General features: G+C 32.4%; 3 protein-coding genes across 8 annotated transcripts; 2 read left to right on the top strand and 1 right to left on the bottom strand.

The window, feature by feature from the left end:
• Window positions 1-277: 277 nt before the first annotated feature.
• On the top strand, window positions 278-6,449 carry Rev1 (Rev1 DNA directed polymerase). 3 transcript variants are annotated; one of them, XM_072887143.1, is made up of 8 exons: window positions 278-554; window positions 758-854; window positions 994-1,390; window positions 1,463-2,428; window positions 2,859-3,300; window positions 3,392-4,595; window positions 5,659-5,801; window positions 5,994-6,449. In XM_072887143.1, exons 2-8 carry the CDS (start codon window positions 801-803, stop codon window positions 6,166-6,168), a joined length of 3,381 nt encoding a protein of 1,126 aa, XP_072743244.1. In that variant the 5' UTR covers window positions 278-554; window positions 758-800; the 3' UTR covers window positions 6,169-6,449. The 3 variants fall into 3 exon arrangements, with proteins under 3 accessions (XP_072743244.1, XP_072743243.1, XP_072743242.1); XM_072887142.1 differs by having other exon boundaries at window positions 278-463; window positions 994-2,428; XM_072887141.1 differs by having other exon boundaries at window positions 994-2,428.
• Bur (GMP synthase burgundy) lies at window positions 5,142-16,692 on the bottom strand. Of its 4 annotated transcripts, XM_072887147.1 has the most exons (10): window positions 16,559-16,692; window positions 14,273-14,355; window positions 10,471-10,733; window positions 10,136-10,348; window positions 9,308-9,605; window positions 8,715-9,192; window positions 8,395-8,636; window positions 8,141-8,311; window positions 7,595-8,026; window positions 5,142-6,628 (listed from the first exon to the last, which is right to left on the bottom strand). In XM_072887147.1, the coding sequence occupies exons 3-10, from the start codon at window positions 10,683-10,685 to the stop codon at window positions 6,527-6,529; spliced, it is 2,151 nt and encodes a 716-aa protein (XP_072743248.1). In that variant the 5' UTR covers window positions 10,686-10,733; window positions 14,273-14,355; window positions 16,559-16,692; the 3' UTR covers window positions 5,142-6,526. The 4 variants fall into 4 exon arrangements, with proteins under 4 accessions (XP_072743248.1, XP_072743245.1, XP_072743247.1 ...); XM_072887144.1 differs by lacking the exons at window positions 14,273-14,355; window positions 16,559-16,692 and adding an exon at window positions 12,129-12,287; XM_072887146.1 differs by lacking the exons at window positions 14,273-14,355; window positions 16,559-16,692 and adding an exon at window positions 12,026-12,265.
• On the top strand, window positions 14,471-16,592 carry LOC140663169 (ejaculatory bulb-specific protein 3-like). The gene is made up of 2 exons (XM_072887150.1): window positions 14,471-14,714; window positions 16,137-16,592. The coding sequence occupies exons 1-2, from the start codon at window positions 14,516-14,518 to the stop codon at window positions 16,304-16,306; spliced, it is 369 nt and encodes a 122-aa protein (XP_072743251.1). The 5' UTR covers window positions 14,471-14,515; the 3' UTR covers window positions 16,307-16,592.
• Window positions 16,693-17,129: the final 437 nt, after the last annotated feature.

The raw sequence follows: 17,129 nt of genomic DNA, 5'->3' as shown, positions 1-17,129 counted from the left end.
GTTATATCTTAATCTTACGTCAAGCAAGATATAGTAAATTGAAAGTATTTTTATTCATAAATTTTTCAAAAAATATAAATATTTAAAAATAAAATTATTTCCTTTTTCTAATGATATGATTAATATCAATAATAATGATATATGTTATAAGAAGATAAATAATACGTAGGTATAGTTGCATAAATTAAAAAAAAAATTACATATATATATGTGTGTTTTAACAATAAACAGTTGTATTTTCGTTGGTCGAGCAACAGGTGTTTGAAATTGATAGCTGATAATTCAGAGTGTCTCTCGAGTCGCATAAAATGGCGCGAAATCGACAGGTGCTAAATATTGAGTGTTTATATTGACGCATGTACTGACGTGTGCGTGACTTTTTATTAATTTCTCGTCACATTATCGGTGCGAGACAGAAGATGGAAATTGGAAATGATTTTGGAATTAAAAAACATTTTTAACGGTAAACGTAGACACACATATATTTATTATGCCACAACAATTGTACATATATAAATATACAGAGTTATATATGAATCATCGATTGTCATTACGTAAGTTATGAATTGATAGTCAACAGAATAATTGAAATGAATTGTCAATTTCAATCATTGTCATGCAATCGTTTTTTACATTTGAGGTTATACAAACAACACTGTAATTAATCTTACATAAGAGATTATTAACTGACAATGAGAGAAATTTTAAGATCCCTGAGGAAGCTGTAATTAATATTAATTCTTTTTTCATTTTTTAGTGCATGTATGACATAACAATCATATGATCAAATTAGTGTAATTATGTCAAGAAAGAAAAGGGATCATGCTTGGAGTGAAAATGGTTTTGAAGAGTGGGTAAGTATATAAGAGAAGGAATATCAACATTTAATATTATATTTATCCACTTATATAAATTGAATTTTACCAGATTATTTACAAATAAAAATTATCCTTGTTATTTAATTCATATATTTTAACAATAAATACATTTCAGGGTGGTTATATGGCTGCAAAGAAAGCCAAACTTGAAGAGCAGTTTCGTGAGACAGCCAATAAAGAATTTAAAGAGACTTCGAAACTATTTGAAGGAATTGCAATATTTGTAAATGGTTATACAGATCCATCATCTGATGAGCTGAGACGTCTAATGATGATACATGGAGGCCTGTATCATCATTATATGCATCCTAAAATCACGACTCATATTATAGCATCCAATTTACCATATTCTAAGATAGTAATGTACAGAAAGAGTCAAAATCCAATTCCTATATGCAAACCACAGTGGATCATCGACAGCATTGCAGCTGGGAAAGTCTTGAATTTTCAAAATTACTTGCTTTACTCCAATGACACTAATGTACAGTCTCTGTTGGCGTATACATTAAACAGTAAGAAGATTAAAGCGAATACTAGCTCAGCTATGCATGATGAACAAGATATTGAACAGTTTAAAGTTTCAGCAATCGTGGTTGACAATGAAACTGATATAAATAACAAAAATGTATCCAAACACAATACAATTAATGATACATCGAAATGTGATACAATCAGCACTCATCAGCCTTCGAATACAAGAACAAATGCACAAAGCACAAGAGATGCTGAATTTCTGTCAGCATTTTATAGTAACTCGAGATTACATTACATCGCTACCATGGGAACGACTTTTAAAGATTATGTCAACGAGCTGAGGGATAAAAGCGACGGAGTATTTCCCGGACTTGAGCGTTTAATAAAATCAAAAAGAGCAAGAGGCGCTTCAACGTCAGCCGATTGTGACTCAGATCCTGAAGATGAAACAATATGTTTTATAGATAAAGTAGAACGCAAGCGAGAACCTGTTATAATGCACATCGATATGGATTGCTTCTTCGTGTCTGTTGGAATTAGGAATAGACCGGAATTGCGAGATCAACCGGTGGCGGTAACACACGCAAAAGGCAACACATTTTCGACGAATTACGACGGCAAGGAAGAATTTGGATCATTATCGGAAGTTGCTTCCTGTTCCTACGCGGCAAGGAAGACTGGTGTAAAAAACGGCATGTTTCTGGGAGAAGCGCTGAAACTGTGTCCAAATCTGAAAACGATTCAATACGATTTCGAGGATTACAAAAAAGTTTCTTACATACTATATGATACAGTAGCATCTTATACATTAGATATCGAGGCAGTAAGTTGCGACGAAATGTACGCGGATTGCACAAGAATTCTTGAAGCGTCCGGACTGTTACCATTGGAATTTGCCACTATAATCAGGAAAGAGATAAAGCAAAAAACAGATTGTCCAGTGTCTACAGGATTTGGTAATAACAAGCTGCAGGCGAGATTGGCAACGCGAAAAGCTAAACCTGATAATCAATTCTATTTGAATAATGAGAACGCGAAGACATATATACAGACTTTAGATACAAGAGATTTACCAGGTATATTTGCATGATCAATGTTTAATATTAAAAGATGTATCTGTGAAAAAATGCACACTTTCGTATTAACAAAAAATATTTTACATTTTTGTTTGATAAATATTTTGGAGTTTATAGAAATATCTATATTTTTTAACGAGCATAAATTTTGTAATCTATGTGCCTTTTTTTCACTTGATTATATTTTATTTTACAATTAGTAGAATTAATATTAAAAGATATATCTGTAAAAAATGCACTTTCGTATTAAAAAAAATATTTTACATTTTTGTTTGACAAATATTTTGGAGTTTATAGAAATATCTATATTTTTTAACGAGCATAAAAAAGGCACACAGACTACAAAATTTTTTGTAGTCTGTGTGCCTCTTTTTCACTTGATTATATTTTATCTTATAATTACTAGAATTAATTCATCTCGATATTTTAGGAGTTGGCAGAACAACAACACATAAGCTACATAAAATGAATGTGCGTACATGCGAGGATTTGCAGAAGATTTCATTGAGTGTTTTACAGAAAGAATTCGGTAAAAAGATGGGAGAACAGTTGAATAAAATGTGTCGTGGACTGGACGACACAAGACTGAATCTGGAACATGTGAGGAAATCGGTATCAGCTGAGGTGAATTACGGTATAAGATTCCGGAACAACAACGATGCCGTCGATTTTTTAAGCAAATTATCCACAGAGGTGTGTGGTCGATTAACAGCAGTTCATGCAAAGGGCAGATGCATCACGCTAAAACTCATGATTAGAGCCGAGGAAGCACCGATAGAAACCGCGAAATTCATGGGCCACGGTCTCTGCAATTATATAACAAAATCGAAAAATCTTATAGCGGCTGTCGATGATGTCAATATTATCAGAAAGTAAATTTTTAATGTATTATGTTTATGTGTTGTTCTTACATAATTATATTTTATTAAAAATAAGAAAATTAATGTATATTTTGCTATGCAGGGAAGTTATAAGCCTTTGGAATCAGTTGCATTTAACTCCCGAAGATATGAGAGGAATTGGAATACAAATATCCAGATTAGAAATATGCAAACTTAAGCAGAATAAAGGAAAATTGTTTAATTTTTTTAATAAACCTGCAAAATTGCAAACATGTGATCAAATGTTGACTAATGACGATAAGAATCAATGCAACTCGAATTTCAACGAGAGTTCTAAATTGGACAGCGTCTCTAAAGCGTCTTTAACTGCAGAATCATTACTAGGAACAAAAAATACCCTTGCTACAAAAATTAATAATTTGCCACTGACAGAATCTTCTCATGAACGTAAGGCTGAATGTTTAACAATTCCATCTAACGTTGAAATCGCATCTGTGACAATTGAAACAAAAGATAAAAAATTACCTAATTGTAAAGCGCATGAAAATATTACTAAAGCGAAAGATTTATCTGGGAAATCAAGTAAGAAAATGGTACAAAGACAGACATCTCAAGAGAATTTCTTCAGACATACAAAACCGAGTAGCGGGAAATCGTCGAAATACGAGATACCGCGAATACAAGACATTGATATGTCCGTGTTAGTTGAATTACCGGAAGATATAAGAAACGAGATATTTGATGAATACAAAAAAAATAAGAAACAACAGTCTCAGATCACCGCTGATCCGATAAGTAAAGTTTCGGATGACGAAAAAAGTCCAAATATACAGGATTGTTCGCAAGTTGATCCGGACGTTTTATCGGCTTTAATGGAAAACGACTTGCACCCCGATGTGCAAAGCGATGTACAGATCTATTGTAATATGAAGAGAGAAGCGAATAGAGTAAATTTAGAAGTAAATGAAAACAGAAGTAACGAACAATTGCAAGGAGCAAGTTCATCCTCGAAGATCAATGGTAGCGACGAGAATGCGAAACCTATTGTAAATAATACTCGTATAAACGAAGCTGCATGCGTATCGCAAGAAGATAAAATATTACATGCGAGGGGCCAATTATGCGAAAAGGACAATATCAATAAAGCAGACACATCGTGTCGCGGTAATTGTATTGAGATTTCACACAATGATGCTACGATGGATAAAGCCGATACCTTTATTTTACAGAATTTAAGTATTTTACATAACAATGAGAACATAGATAAACATCAGGAAATGTTGATTAATCTCGTAAATCATCTCTTCGCTCTTCCATTACAACAGGTACCATATAATTATTCGTTAAAACAAATTATTAAGTAGGAACTGAGTGTTCGCGTATTCTATCCCTTTTTTTTTTTTTTTTTTTTTTTTTTGAGATCTGACGTACATAATAGTTACAATTCCAATCGATATTAAATGGTAATGTTGTACAAAATGATTAGCAAGTAATATTTTAAATTATTGCCATAATGACATGTATCAGAATCCTGTCTCTCTCTCTTTCCTATATTTACCAGGGTTTATATCTTACAAAAAATTTCTCGGCGAATTTCTCTTTTCGAAATATGACGTTTTCTTCATCTGTGAATATTTGGCTTATGTATACATTAAATATTTAAATCCCTCAATCTGTATGTAAAATCAGTAGATGTGTGCAATATATTTAATATGTAAATATTTTGTGAATTATGACCATCATGCCGAACATTAAATGGTAATTATGACATTGTCACATTAACAAATAAAACCATGGAAAATCCATGTTTAGACATGATAAACAAATGTCAATGTTGGTAATATTTCATGAGAATTATTAGCTTATCACAGTACATTGCGCAGTGCCATTTTATTTCGAGATATATAATTCCAGTTTTAGATTCTCTTATCATACAAGTAGAAATAACCACACTTTGAAAACTTAGACCTAGTTTATAAACAAACGTGTGGTATAAATCGTTAACGCACTTGTTTTCATATATGTATTATCATTGAAATAAATAGCTAAGAAGTGTTCGATTTTTCTTACACTATATTAAATAGTTAAATAAAGAAGGAAAAAAAAGATTTTTTAATGGATGTCTATATAGCAGAAGTTGAAAATTTTCTATTAAACTACCAGTAATGTTTATGTACTCGAGATTCTGTCCGTCTTTACTATAACGAACTCTCTTTTTCGGTAAATATTATTTAGAATTTTCAATGAAGAATGCGTTTGCTTCTAATGCCTTGTAATAATTTCATTAATTAATATGTACATATGAATTATTTTTAAGAAAAAACTGTATAGAAATATAAAATGATACTTTTTTTTGGCCTTACAACATTGAACGAAATACTTTCATAGGTAAAAATGCAGATACAAACGTGGGTCACTAAGTCTAAAGTCGTGAATGAGGTGGACTTTCTGTCACTTGCGACGTTCCTCAGCATGCTTCCACAGAAGAAACGTATCGAGGATTTACATATCTTGTTGAAAACTATGCACAGGTAATTATTCTTTTTTTTATCTATGAAATGATCGTATTATTAGTAGACGTTTTGTATAACGTAAATGGATAATAAATAATAATAATAAAATAAATTTTAAGATTAATAGACATCGCTTAATGATCGATAAATAAAAATATTCGGCATATGATACATTAAATATTATTATGTCTTCTTATGTCCATATTGCAGATGTATAACAAAAATTGAGAACTGCACTTGGCATAAGACATACAGGAGAACCGTGAAACATGTTCAACGTTATATGCAGATAGAATACAACAACAATCTAATGGTACCGTCGATCAGATGCAATGATTCGAGATGTAATAACGATGATTGTGAATATGAAATCTTGGAAATTTAATAAATTAAGATTTCTATAATCAAAGTGTAGTAAATATAAGAAACCTATTTACAAGCAAACGTATATAATATACTTACCTTTAAGTTTTTTTTTTTTTTTAATTGAACGCAAATGCCATTCTTTGTCTAGAGAAGCCAGTAATACACGACTCGTTTAATGCATACCTTTGAAAAAGTTTGCTCTGAGGTCTTGTATAAATTAGTAAGAAGTCATTAACCTCGAATTCGTGTATCTTTTTTTTGTAATATTATATATCTATATATATATATATATATATATTTTTTTTTTAAATATACTTTTTTCACTTTGTCGCGCGCAGGGATGGTGAAAAAATAGAAAGGGGCCAGATGAGCGTTCACTACTCCCATTCAGTTGTTCCCGGTGGTTTAGACGTTAGGTCATATAAAACGCGTGAGATACCGGGCACCGTGGATATTTCAGTCACCATCTTTTTCACAACCTGTAAAAATATGATTAAAGTCAATTACAGATGTGTACGTATGTGTGGTTACTTTTGTAAGGTTTAAACAATTTAATTACGTAAAATTCGATACTATTATTTAACATTTTTTCTCTATATAAATTTCATATAAATTTTTTTCACAATCTTCCTATAAAAATTCATCATCTTTACTTTCTCACGAATATATGAATGCAAATATAACATTAAATAATTGGATATTGATGCATAAATTACAGACACAAATATACGAATCATATGAGATGTGCATTATTAGAAATAAATGCATTTAAAATGAAAATGTAACATGTAAAATCTCTATTTTGTATTTTGCATTTAAAATACATGTTTTCAAAAGTCATTTTACATTTCCATTTCAATAGTTTTCATTATCCATTTTCTATTTCAAATAAATTTTTTTGCAAATTCAAAAATTAATCGAGATATCGATAATATTAGTTGTAAATATCAATAAATGGATATTTATATAACATTGCATTGCACTTGTTCATTGTAAAATAAATCCTAGATTAAATATTTAGTAATTTAGTCATTGTGTGTATAATTCATGCAATCGTATATCATGCAATGATGCTAGAATACAGATCTAATTTCACGTAAAAAATAAGAACAGATAGTATAAGATCTAATCTAATCTAATAGATAGATAATAAGAATAAGAATTTAAATATAAATAAATATAAGAATATAAATATTTAAAAAAATTCATTTTTATTTAAAAAAAACCATTTTTAAAATGTCTATTTTTCATTTCCTATTTTAAATGTTCAAAAATTATTTTGTATTTTGCATTTTTTAAATGGAAATGTTGCAACTATTTTGCATTTTCTATTTCAAATAAATTTGAATACCCATTTTGCACATCTCTGTATATATGATGAATAATAAAATCTATTGTAGCACATATTACAGAATGGATATGGAAAGATTGCATATAAAACTTACGTGTATTGGCAAATCTTTGCCAGGAATGGCGGGCGTGCCAGTCATAAAGTCATTAGTACAGAACGGCCTGAGCACAACAGAACGTTGACAAGACAGCGTCCGGCATGCGGCGTCGCGATCGAAGTGTATCGGGATCAGAACAACGGGCATCTGACTGACGGCTCCCATACAGCCGTTCGAGGTCAACACTTGATTAGCCAAGTGGTCCGCCTGCCGTAGAGTCGCTATCACATTGGAGGTGAGATACGTGGGCGTGATGTCTTGGATCGGATGATGGAGCTGAGGTCCGAAGATATAGCACACACGATTCACGTTGTGACACACGCGCGGGATTAGCTTCGCGAGGAACAACATATCTTCCCACTCCACTCCTTCGGATACAGTCTCTTCGCACGACAAACCTACCACGTAGCTGTAACTTCTCTGATCGCCCTGTAAAAGTTCAAGATGTTTAGTATCCAGATAAAACGAAAGATAAAATGTTTTTTATTGACGATTCTATCTCTTTTTTCTTTTGCAATAACTTTTTTCTTTGCTTTAAAGTACCTGAACTCCTACGCTACGAATGGGCAGAAGAGTTGCTGCGATATGACGATGACTCGAGACCCTGCGAAGTTGTTGACGTTCGGCTTCGGACGTCGTACCTTCTACCCGATTTAGCAACGCGTGTTTCTTCTGAAGCATCTGCTCGTATTCTGCCATTATTTTGACTATGACCTACAAACAAATATCAATGTCAATTAAAGTAAAAAAAAATTTAACTTAAGGCTTAATGTATTTGCTTCGCGTCTTTGTAATACCTGCGTTTCGGAGAAATCCTTCTCTATATAAGGTTCATCCGCGCACAAGATTCGTACTGCGAGTCCAGGACCAGGAAACGGGTGACGCGCGACGAGCGCTGCTGGCAATCCCAGATCACATCCCAATTGTCTCACCTCGTCCTTGTGAAAATCTTTCAACGGTTCGACTACATGTCCCTCCGCTCTTAGTACTCGCACAAGCTCGGTGTCATTATGGTGTGTTTTTATGGCATCCGCTTTAGCTAAATGGATCAAAATTCGCATTATTGTTCCACAAAAGGAATCGATTAAAAAATTGTAAGAAGAAAAACGATACTTACCACTGACTAAGCTACTTGCACTTTCTATAAGATCGGGCCTGAGAGTGCCTTGCCCGAGGAAAACATCCTCCGACTTCAATCCCATCTCCGCCATTGCCTCGTTTGCTACTCTTACAAAAACGTCCCCTATGATCTTTCGTTTTTCTTCTGGATTGGTAGTTTCGCACAACATCTTGGTTAACCTGGTTCGCGGGCTACTCGTCGCGCCGCACACTCCTTTATTATTCGTAACATTAGTGTTCATCATAGGCGCGATGTTGTCCAATGGAACAGTCGTCGTGCCTTGCATGAAGTAGCGAGCAGCGTTTACCACTCTTAACGTTACGCATAATTGGGCTAGACTCTGTTCAACGAATTGCGTTTCTCCCTTACGCATAAAGCCGTTATTAATATGTAGTGCTATAACTTGCTCCTTATTTAAAGCTTTTTGTAATAGAGCCGCGCACACCGTCGAGTCCACGCCACCGCTCACCAATAACTGTTTTTAAATAAATATTTTAATGAAATATCTTTCATATTACATACTTGAGTGTTAATACTTTTGTAACGTTATTTTAAGATCTTGACGATTTATGTTAGGGTTCAGTGCTTACCAAAACCTTTTTATCACCTACAGTATTTCTGATATATTGTATACATTGAGCTTCCCGATCGCGGAGCGTATAATTGCCCGTAAGGCCAGCGATACCGAATAAAAAGTTGTGTAACATTGATTTTCCGTTAGGCGTTAGATCCACTTCTGGATGAAATTGCACACCATACAAATTCATCTTATCACTCGCTATACCCGCTATAAAGCTTGACGATCTGGCAGTAGTACGAAAACAGTCGGCTACCCTGTCTATGCTATCTCCATGCGTTAATAGTACCATCTGTTCCTTGTCCAAGCCCCTAATAAATAATACATTTATCGTACAAGTTTTTTTTGAGATATCATTAAAAATGTACTTTTGTAAAATTAGATATGTAAAAATATTATGTCTAATTAATAAATATCTTTCACAAGTACATTCAAAAAAATATTTTGCTAATGTAGATAGATTTCTAAATGTCTCAATTAAAATTTATCGCTACTTTTTGTATCTGTTAGAATATTGTTTGTCACATATAGAATTTACAGTACCAATATTCTAGCAATACTAGAAAATTTAGATCCTATTGCCAAATATTAATCACAAATATAATTGTTCTTGACAATAGGGCTTAAAGATAGGCATCGCAGAAAATTTTTTTGTCTAAATTACACTAATAGTACAGATATAAATTCTGTCTCCATCATTTAAATTGATTAAGTGCAAAATGTATGCAGTATCACAGTATTTGTTAAAAATTTATCTGTTTCAGTTAATTTTTTACACCTAGAAAATTTTTCTTGAAGTTGCAAAATTATTTTTTTGAGTTTAGAATTGCAATTTACATACTTAAATAATAGGCACTTGGTATCAACTTCAATGGGAAATTGACCATCTTCTCGACTTTCTCTTCTGGTTACAGTACCACCAAATTCTTTATTCATCATTTGCATTCCATAACAAATACCTAATACAGGAATTCCTATTCTGAAGATATCGGCGTCATATCTAGGTGCATCTTCCGCATATACTGAACTAGGACCCCCAGAAATTATAATAGCTCTAAAAAGAAAGATGCACATAATCTCAATAAATATATAAATTCATCCTCTAATTTGCAGTAATAATAACAAGTAAATCAATTGTAATAACAGAATTTATATTATTACATATGCATATCTTACTTGTAGCCTGTTTCCTGAAGAGTAAATGCTGGCGTTTCAAGTGGCAGAATTTCACTATGGACATTCAATTCACGAATCTTTCGGTCTATCACTTTTCCATATTGTGCACCTGCATCTAAGATAGCCACTCTTTCGTCAACAATGTCCATGGCTGTTTCATCAGCACCATTATTTCTCTCAGCACGAAACAGCAATCCATCGCCACTTTTTTCCATTTCAATGTTACGTTTATCAATATTATTATCGCTGCTATATTACTAAATCTATAACAATTTGATAAGAAAAAAATACATGTAAAAGCAATATTAAGTATTTCAAAATATCAAAAATATAATATAAATTATAATACATTATTTAATATTTATTTATACTCTGAAGATATATATATAAAAACTAAAAAAAAAAAAAAAAAAAAAAAAAAATTAATATACCCTTCTTTCTCATTTGCAAACATAATACTATTTTATCTCGTTCATAATTTCTACACATATTATGATGTAATAATTTTATATATATATATATATATATATATATATATATATATATATATATATATATATATGTATTATATCAATTTTACTTTAAATTTTATCAGTATAGTATGAAGTCTTTACTGGTTACATAATTAAACTTGCTCAACGCTCTTTTTATTTAATATATTTATCAGTGACATCAATGTCAAAGTCCAAGTATAATTTAATGCTGAAAGCTTGAGCAAACGAGATTAAATTTGATAATTAACTTGGTATTTCTTAAAAGTGTGCGAAAGAATTATGAAGGAGCGAAGGTAGTATAATTGTTTGCAATTTAATGTTGATGTATATAACAATTCCTTAATAATACAAGGTAGCAGCAATAAATACTTTTTAAACCACTTGATAAAAATTAAGCCTTTAGTTTCTCGATTCTCTGAAGTTTAATTCTAGCATTTGTAAAAATATTTTTTATTATATATAGTAAATCATATATATTGATTGCAGAGTAGATTAAAATTGTATATATATATATATATATGTATATATATATATGTACATATATATGTATATATATATATATATATATATATATATATATATATATATATATATATAGGCATAGTACAGTGATAATTTTCATGAATATATTAACATGCATAAAGAATTTTTTAATATCGGAATTTAACATTTTTTTTTTTTTTCGAATACCAGCCTCGAAAGGTATTTATTGCAACTTTATCCTCCCGTTAATCGTGCAATAACCTAGTGACAATCGGAGGAGACGGGAGGCGGGGCGGGGGGAGGAAAGGGGGGCGAGAGGGAGGGAGGGGAGGAAGAATGTTTCCGACTTCACGCATGTAGCCCGGTGGACACATCTCTCTGGAGAGAACTACTGTACGTTACGATTGTCGTTGGGTAGCACGATCCGTTCGATACACCCTGTATACAGACCCGATGACGAACGGGGGGGGGGGGAATCGCGATTTACGACGGCGTTTCGCGCGAACCACCAGTTATAGTTATTTAATGAAAAAAACAAATCTCTCGCACACACACCGGCCGATGATGAGCGCACGCACCTCGAGTTTCCTTCGCGTATAAAAGGCTGCGTATCTATTATTATACCCGGCGTTATCTCGTGCGTCACGTCCGATCGAAAGGACCGTGACGACGTTGCCTTACCGGATCGTTCGTCGTGAGACACCGCACGCGTGGATCACCGAATAAAGTAAAACTAATTACAGAAGAACAGAATGGACAGACATCAGACGAGGCGGCCATTCGATCGCCACAATGCAGCGCGATCGTTGACTGCTTTCAAGTAGCGGTCGCGAAGGCGCGCCAATCTCGCGAAATTAAAATTACTAGGGTCCGCGAACGCGCGCGCGAAGATAAGCGGTACCTAGGGTTAAATGCGTGCGGGATTGCGTGCGCTAAATTAGCAGAGTGCGTTATGTGCCGTACATTTTATTTCGAAGATTACGTCCACATGAATTATTTACGTATTGCATCTACCATCATGTTTACAGGAATTTTTTTTATACACACTGTATATAACAAGCTGTTAGAAATTATATGTCATCTGAATACAAGGAAAAACCAACAGTAAATAATTATTGTAAAATGGAGAGAAAATGTTAATATATATTATTAATAATTATTTATATATTATTATAATAAGGTGTACTAATATTTTTTTTTTTTTTAACAGTATGAAATCCACTTGTTGAATTCTTTGTTGATTTTTTGTAACACTATAAAATATTAAAATTGTATCGTTATATTTTTTACAACATAAACGCGAACCATCTTTTTGATATGTCATATTTTATAAATTATTTTTTGTTGTCATAAATGACACATGTTAAATATAATTTTACATTTATACGTAAACATAGACTATTTAAACAAATGTTCAACTCTGGAAATTAGATTTTCAAATTACGAAAAACTTAAAGGCCAATTAAAGAGCTATCACGATTGACATAGTGCGTGGTTTTTTTTTTTTAAATTAAATTATGATGCCATACTAATTCCATACGTTTCGATTTTGTAATCTTTTGCAATGGAGGAAAAACGCACAATATAAATTAAACAAATTATTTTATCGTAAATTAAAATTAAAAATATAAAATTATTTTATGAGAGTCATCAATTGCAATTCCAAAGACATGTTGATACAATTTATATTATTTGCACGTGACTATTATATTTTACGCGTAAATGCCCAACCTTGAATATAAGAATCGATGCGCGATACGTATGATCTTTTATGTAAAGTAAAATATTACGTTATACAAAAGCCATTTATTTTCTTATCCTGTATTACATTAGGCAATACACTTCTTAAAACGATTAAAGGATATGTACATGTATACGATAATCATATACGAAAATAGCCCCTTTTGAAAGATAACCGGTTATACTAATGATCTTGTATGTCACTCATGTTATAGCAGTAATTAGTTTCATAATAATACACATGCATATAATTATATATTATGATCTAATCTATGCAATATTGATATTATTAAAACTAATTTATAACAAAATTATGTGAAAATATATTTTATTTGAAATATATTATAATTATATAAATTGAATTAAATATTTGAAAAATATATTAAAATCTTTAATAAAACGTGTAATAATGTATCTGTAATAAATACCTGAATTAAAATATGTGTGTACCTTTGTTTCAAAAGCAAAATTTTAAAAATAAATTTCTGTCGAAAATATCACAAAATAGATAACTCGTATTTTCTAAAATTCGCTTTACAGTTTTGAAATTAAAAAAAATTTTTAATTAGAATTTATAAATAAATTTGTAAGATAAATATGCAAAAATTACACAATATAACAAGATTAAGATCTTAACAAGATTGTTTTCGATAATTAAAGTTATATAATTTTTCGAAATAATCTCACACTTCACATTATCTATTCCAAACTGCATTCTCGTAGATCATAATTTTTAAAATGACCCACAGGGTAATCAATAAATTTTACGGTCAGATATTATATCATTTATTAAAGAAAATTGCCTATGAGCTGAACTACTATTTTTAGGTATAAAATATACACTTGGCGTTAATTCCTAATCCAAAGTACCGATTTCATAAGGAACGTAAGAGCAAAAGGTATAATTATGAGTGTGACATTACATGTTAACTAATAATAGCAAAATGTATTATAGCAGTCGCATAGCTTAAGAACAACAGTTCTCAGTAATCCCAACAACAGTGATCCCAGCTCGTTGATGATCCACGAGAATGAAGACGCTATGCAAAACCAACATCAAGTTCGCAAGCCACCTTAATGACTACCTTTCATGAGCGAAACAACCGAGCGTCCTTGTCTTGAATCATCAATTAATCCTTCCAGGATTGTGAGTCTTCCTTCCGTTTACCTGAAATGTATACAATTTCAATTAGTACGACACATGTAATGACTATTTACATTATATTTACGTAAGGAGCAATTTTCCCAATGTGAGTGCAAACTATAAAAGAGACTCCGGACCTAATCGATATTCAGTTTCGCGCGGTACGAATTCCTAAGAAAAAAATATGGGTAAATCAAGTTTTCTTTTGCTGACCCTCTTGGCCGGCCTGTTGGTGGTTGCCATCGCCGAAGAACTTTACTCGGACATGTTCGATCATATCAATCCCGACGATATTTTACCCAACGATGAGCTACGAAATCAATATTACAACTGTTTCATGGATCGCGGTCCATGCGTGACAGACGACCAGATATATTTCAAACGTATGTGACATCTTATTACTTTATATAAATTTAAGAGAACCAAAGTGTTGTAAGAGTCTTTTTCTTTAAATACCCCAGGTAGCAAGCACATGTCATTTTGACGTAAACTGGTCATTTCTGGTTCAATGACGTCACGTGACCAAATAATGTTTAATTTAAAACGTCTTTTTTGTGACGTCTTAATGATGCTGTAAAAAAAAACGTCATAATATCGTGCCTCTTAAGTCATTATTATAAATCGCCTAAGTATTACTATTTTTTTTAACTAAAAACACATTTAATTTTTTATAATATCTTAAATTATTAAAACAATTTTGTGTATAATTTTGATATTCACAATTCTCTATATCTCAGGGTCCTAACATGAATTATAACCCTCTTCTCTATAACCTGGGATTTGATCATGACATTTGATCATCAATCTTTTCCTCTAGCGTGAACTCGTGAAAAGTGAGAAGTTTCATCAATGAATTCAATATTTGTGAATAAATTTTTCATTTTTTACGAATTCACACTAGAGGAAAAGATTCAAGATCAAATGTCATTAAAACGTCATTAATAGGTCTAAAATGATCATGAAGTCATGTCTTTTTATCGTCTTGAAATGTCATCAGTCTGTGACATTAGTCCGTCATTTTTCTGTCATTTTTACGTCATATTTGGTTCGAACTGACCATATTTTGACGTCAAAATGTCATGTGCTTGCTACCTGGGATATTGAAAGTAACAGAGAGGTATTATTAATTAATTACAAGTAATGCTATTAATAAAGTATAACGCAATAACAATATTATTCTTTCTCATCTAATCTGTGGAAAATATGAAAAGAGATAACATTTTATAAGATAAAAATATTAAAAACATTAATTTATTGTTGTGTGATAAATGTGTGTTTCGACTTGTTTGATTTGTGCACATTTTTAAGTTATATTCTTCGTACTTTTTAAACTCATTAATTGTCGATATTTTTGTTACATTCCTGGTATCAGTATAAATCAATAAATATCAACATAACAATTTTTATATTTCTGGTATCAGTATAAATCAATAAATATCAATATAACAATTTTTATATTTCTGGTATCAGTATAAATCAATAAATATTAATATAACAATTTTTATATTTCTGGTATCAGTATAAATCAGTAAATATAACAATGTAAAAGTCTAAGGAGTTATTTTTCGGAGTTAATTTCGTTATTAAAGAGATTTAATTACATTTTCACTCGTGTGTAGGAAATTTTTTTTAATCCGTGCAAAATTTGCATTATTAAAAAAAAAATTTTACTCTTAATTCAAATCGGTTCGCGTTTAGAAAATTTATAACAAATATAATTAATGATACTGCATGGAAATATATAATCGAAACGTCACGACCTCGAGATAAATCTGTCGTAATATTCGAGCTGTCACGTTTTTCAGAGCACGCCGCCGAGGCGTTCGCGACGAAATGTCGAAGGTGCACAGAAACGCAGAAGAAGAACGTGGAGAAGATAGTCGTGTGGTACACCGAAAATCGTCCCGAGGAATGGCAGGCGATGGTGCTAAAGCTCATGGAGGACGCGAAGAAGCAGAATATCCCCATCGCCTGATGTTTATCACGATCGAAAACGAATCTCGACATATTAGCGTATTTCGAGCTCTTTCTTGTATGTACATCATCTAAGTGTTTAAATAACAAATAATAAAAAAAGGAAACAAAAAACAAAAACAAAAAAAAAAAAAAGAAAGAAAAGAGCATAATATCTCGTGCATCAGGTGTAGTTTTCGAGGACATGCATATAGCTGTAATATATGATACGAGCACACGTAGACGAAAGCAAAAAAATACAGTGTACACGTACAATTTTAACTGACAATAAAAGTCTTGGTTGAAAATTGGGCCGAACGTCATCTGTACATTATCATCGGGTATACATTTATGTCATGTTGTAAATCACACACGACGACGCGTATATTTACACCTGTCGTCGTCAAACACCCGCGAACATCTCTCGCGAGAGCCCCGGACTCTCCCGAGGAGAAGAGAGCAGCAGCAGCAGAATAAAAGCGTCGTGTCATGCGTTGTCACGCGTTCCCGTCGCCGTTGCGTCGCGTCGTCTCCGTCGGTCGCCGTCCTTACGCATGCGTCGGAAATATATTTTATTATAGAGCGCACTATCAGCAGCAGAGGGGTGACACTCGACCTCTGTCCATCAGCAAAGCCGTTTCGAGTAGTCGTGAGATGTAATCACGTCGGGGAGGAAGTCTGTCTCTCTCACTTTCTGTGCTCAATTGCAAACAGTATTATTATTATTATTATTATCATCACTTATATCGCGGCCGAATCGTTTCATTCTGGAACGTCAGTCATGAACCACGTCGATTGTCGGCGAGACGATCGATACGGGTGGAGGAACGGAGTATACGGCGATG

Source organism: Anoplolepis gracilipes, chromosome 2, assembly GCF_047496725.1.
Source record: "Anoplolepis gracilipes chromosome 2, ASM4749672v1, whole genome shotgun sequence".
In the NCBI taxonomy this organism is placed as follows: Eukaryota; Metazoa; Arthropoda; class Insecta; order Hymenoptera; family Formicidae; genus Anoplolepis; species Anoplolepis gracilipes.
This window is presented reverse-complemented; position numbering and strand designations above follow the sequence as displayed.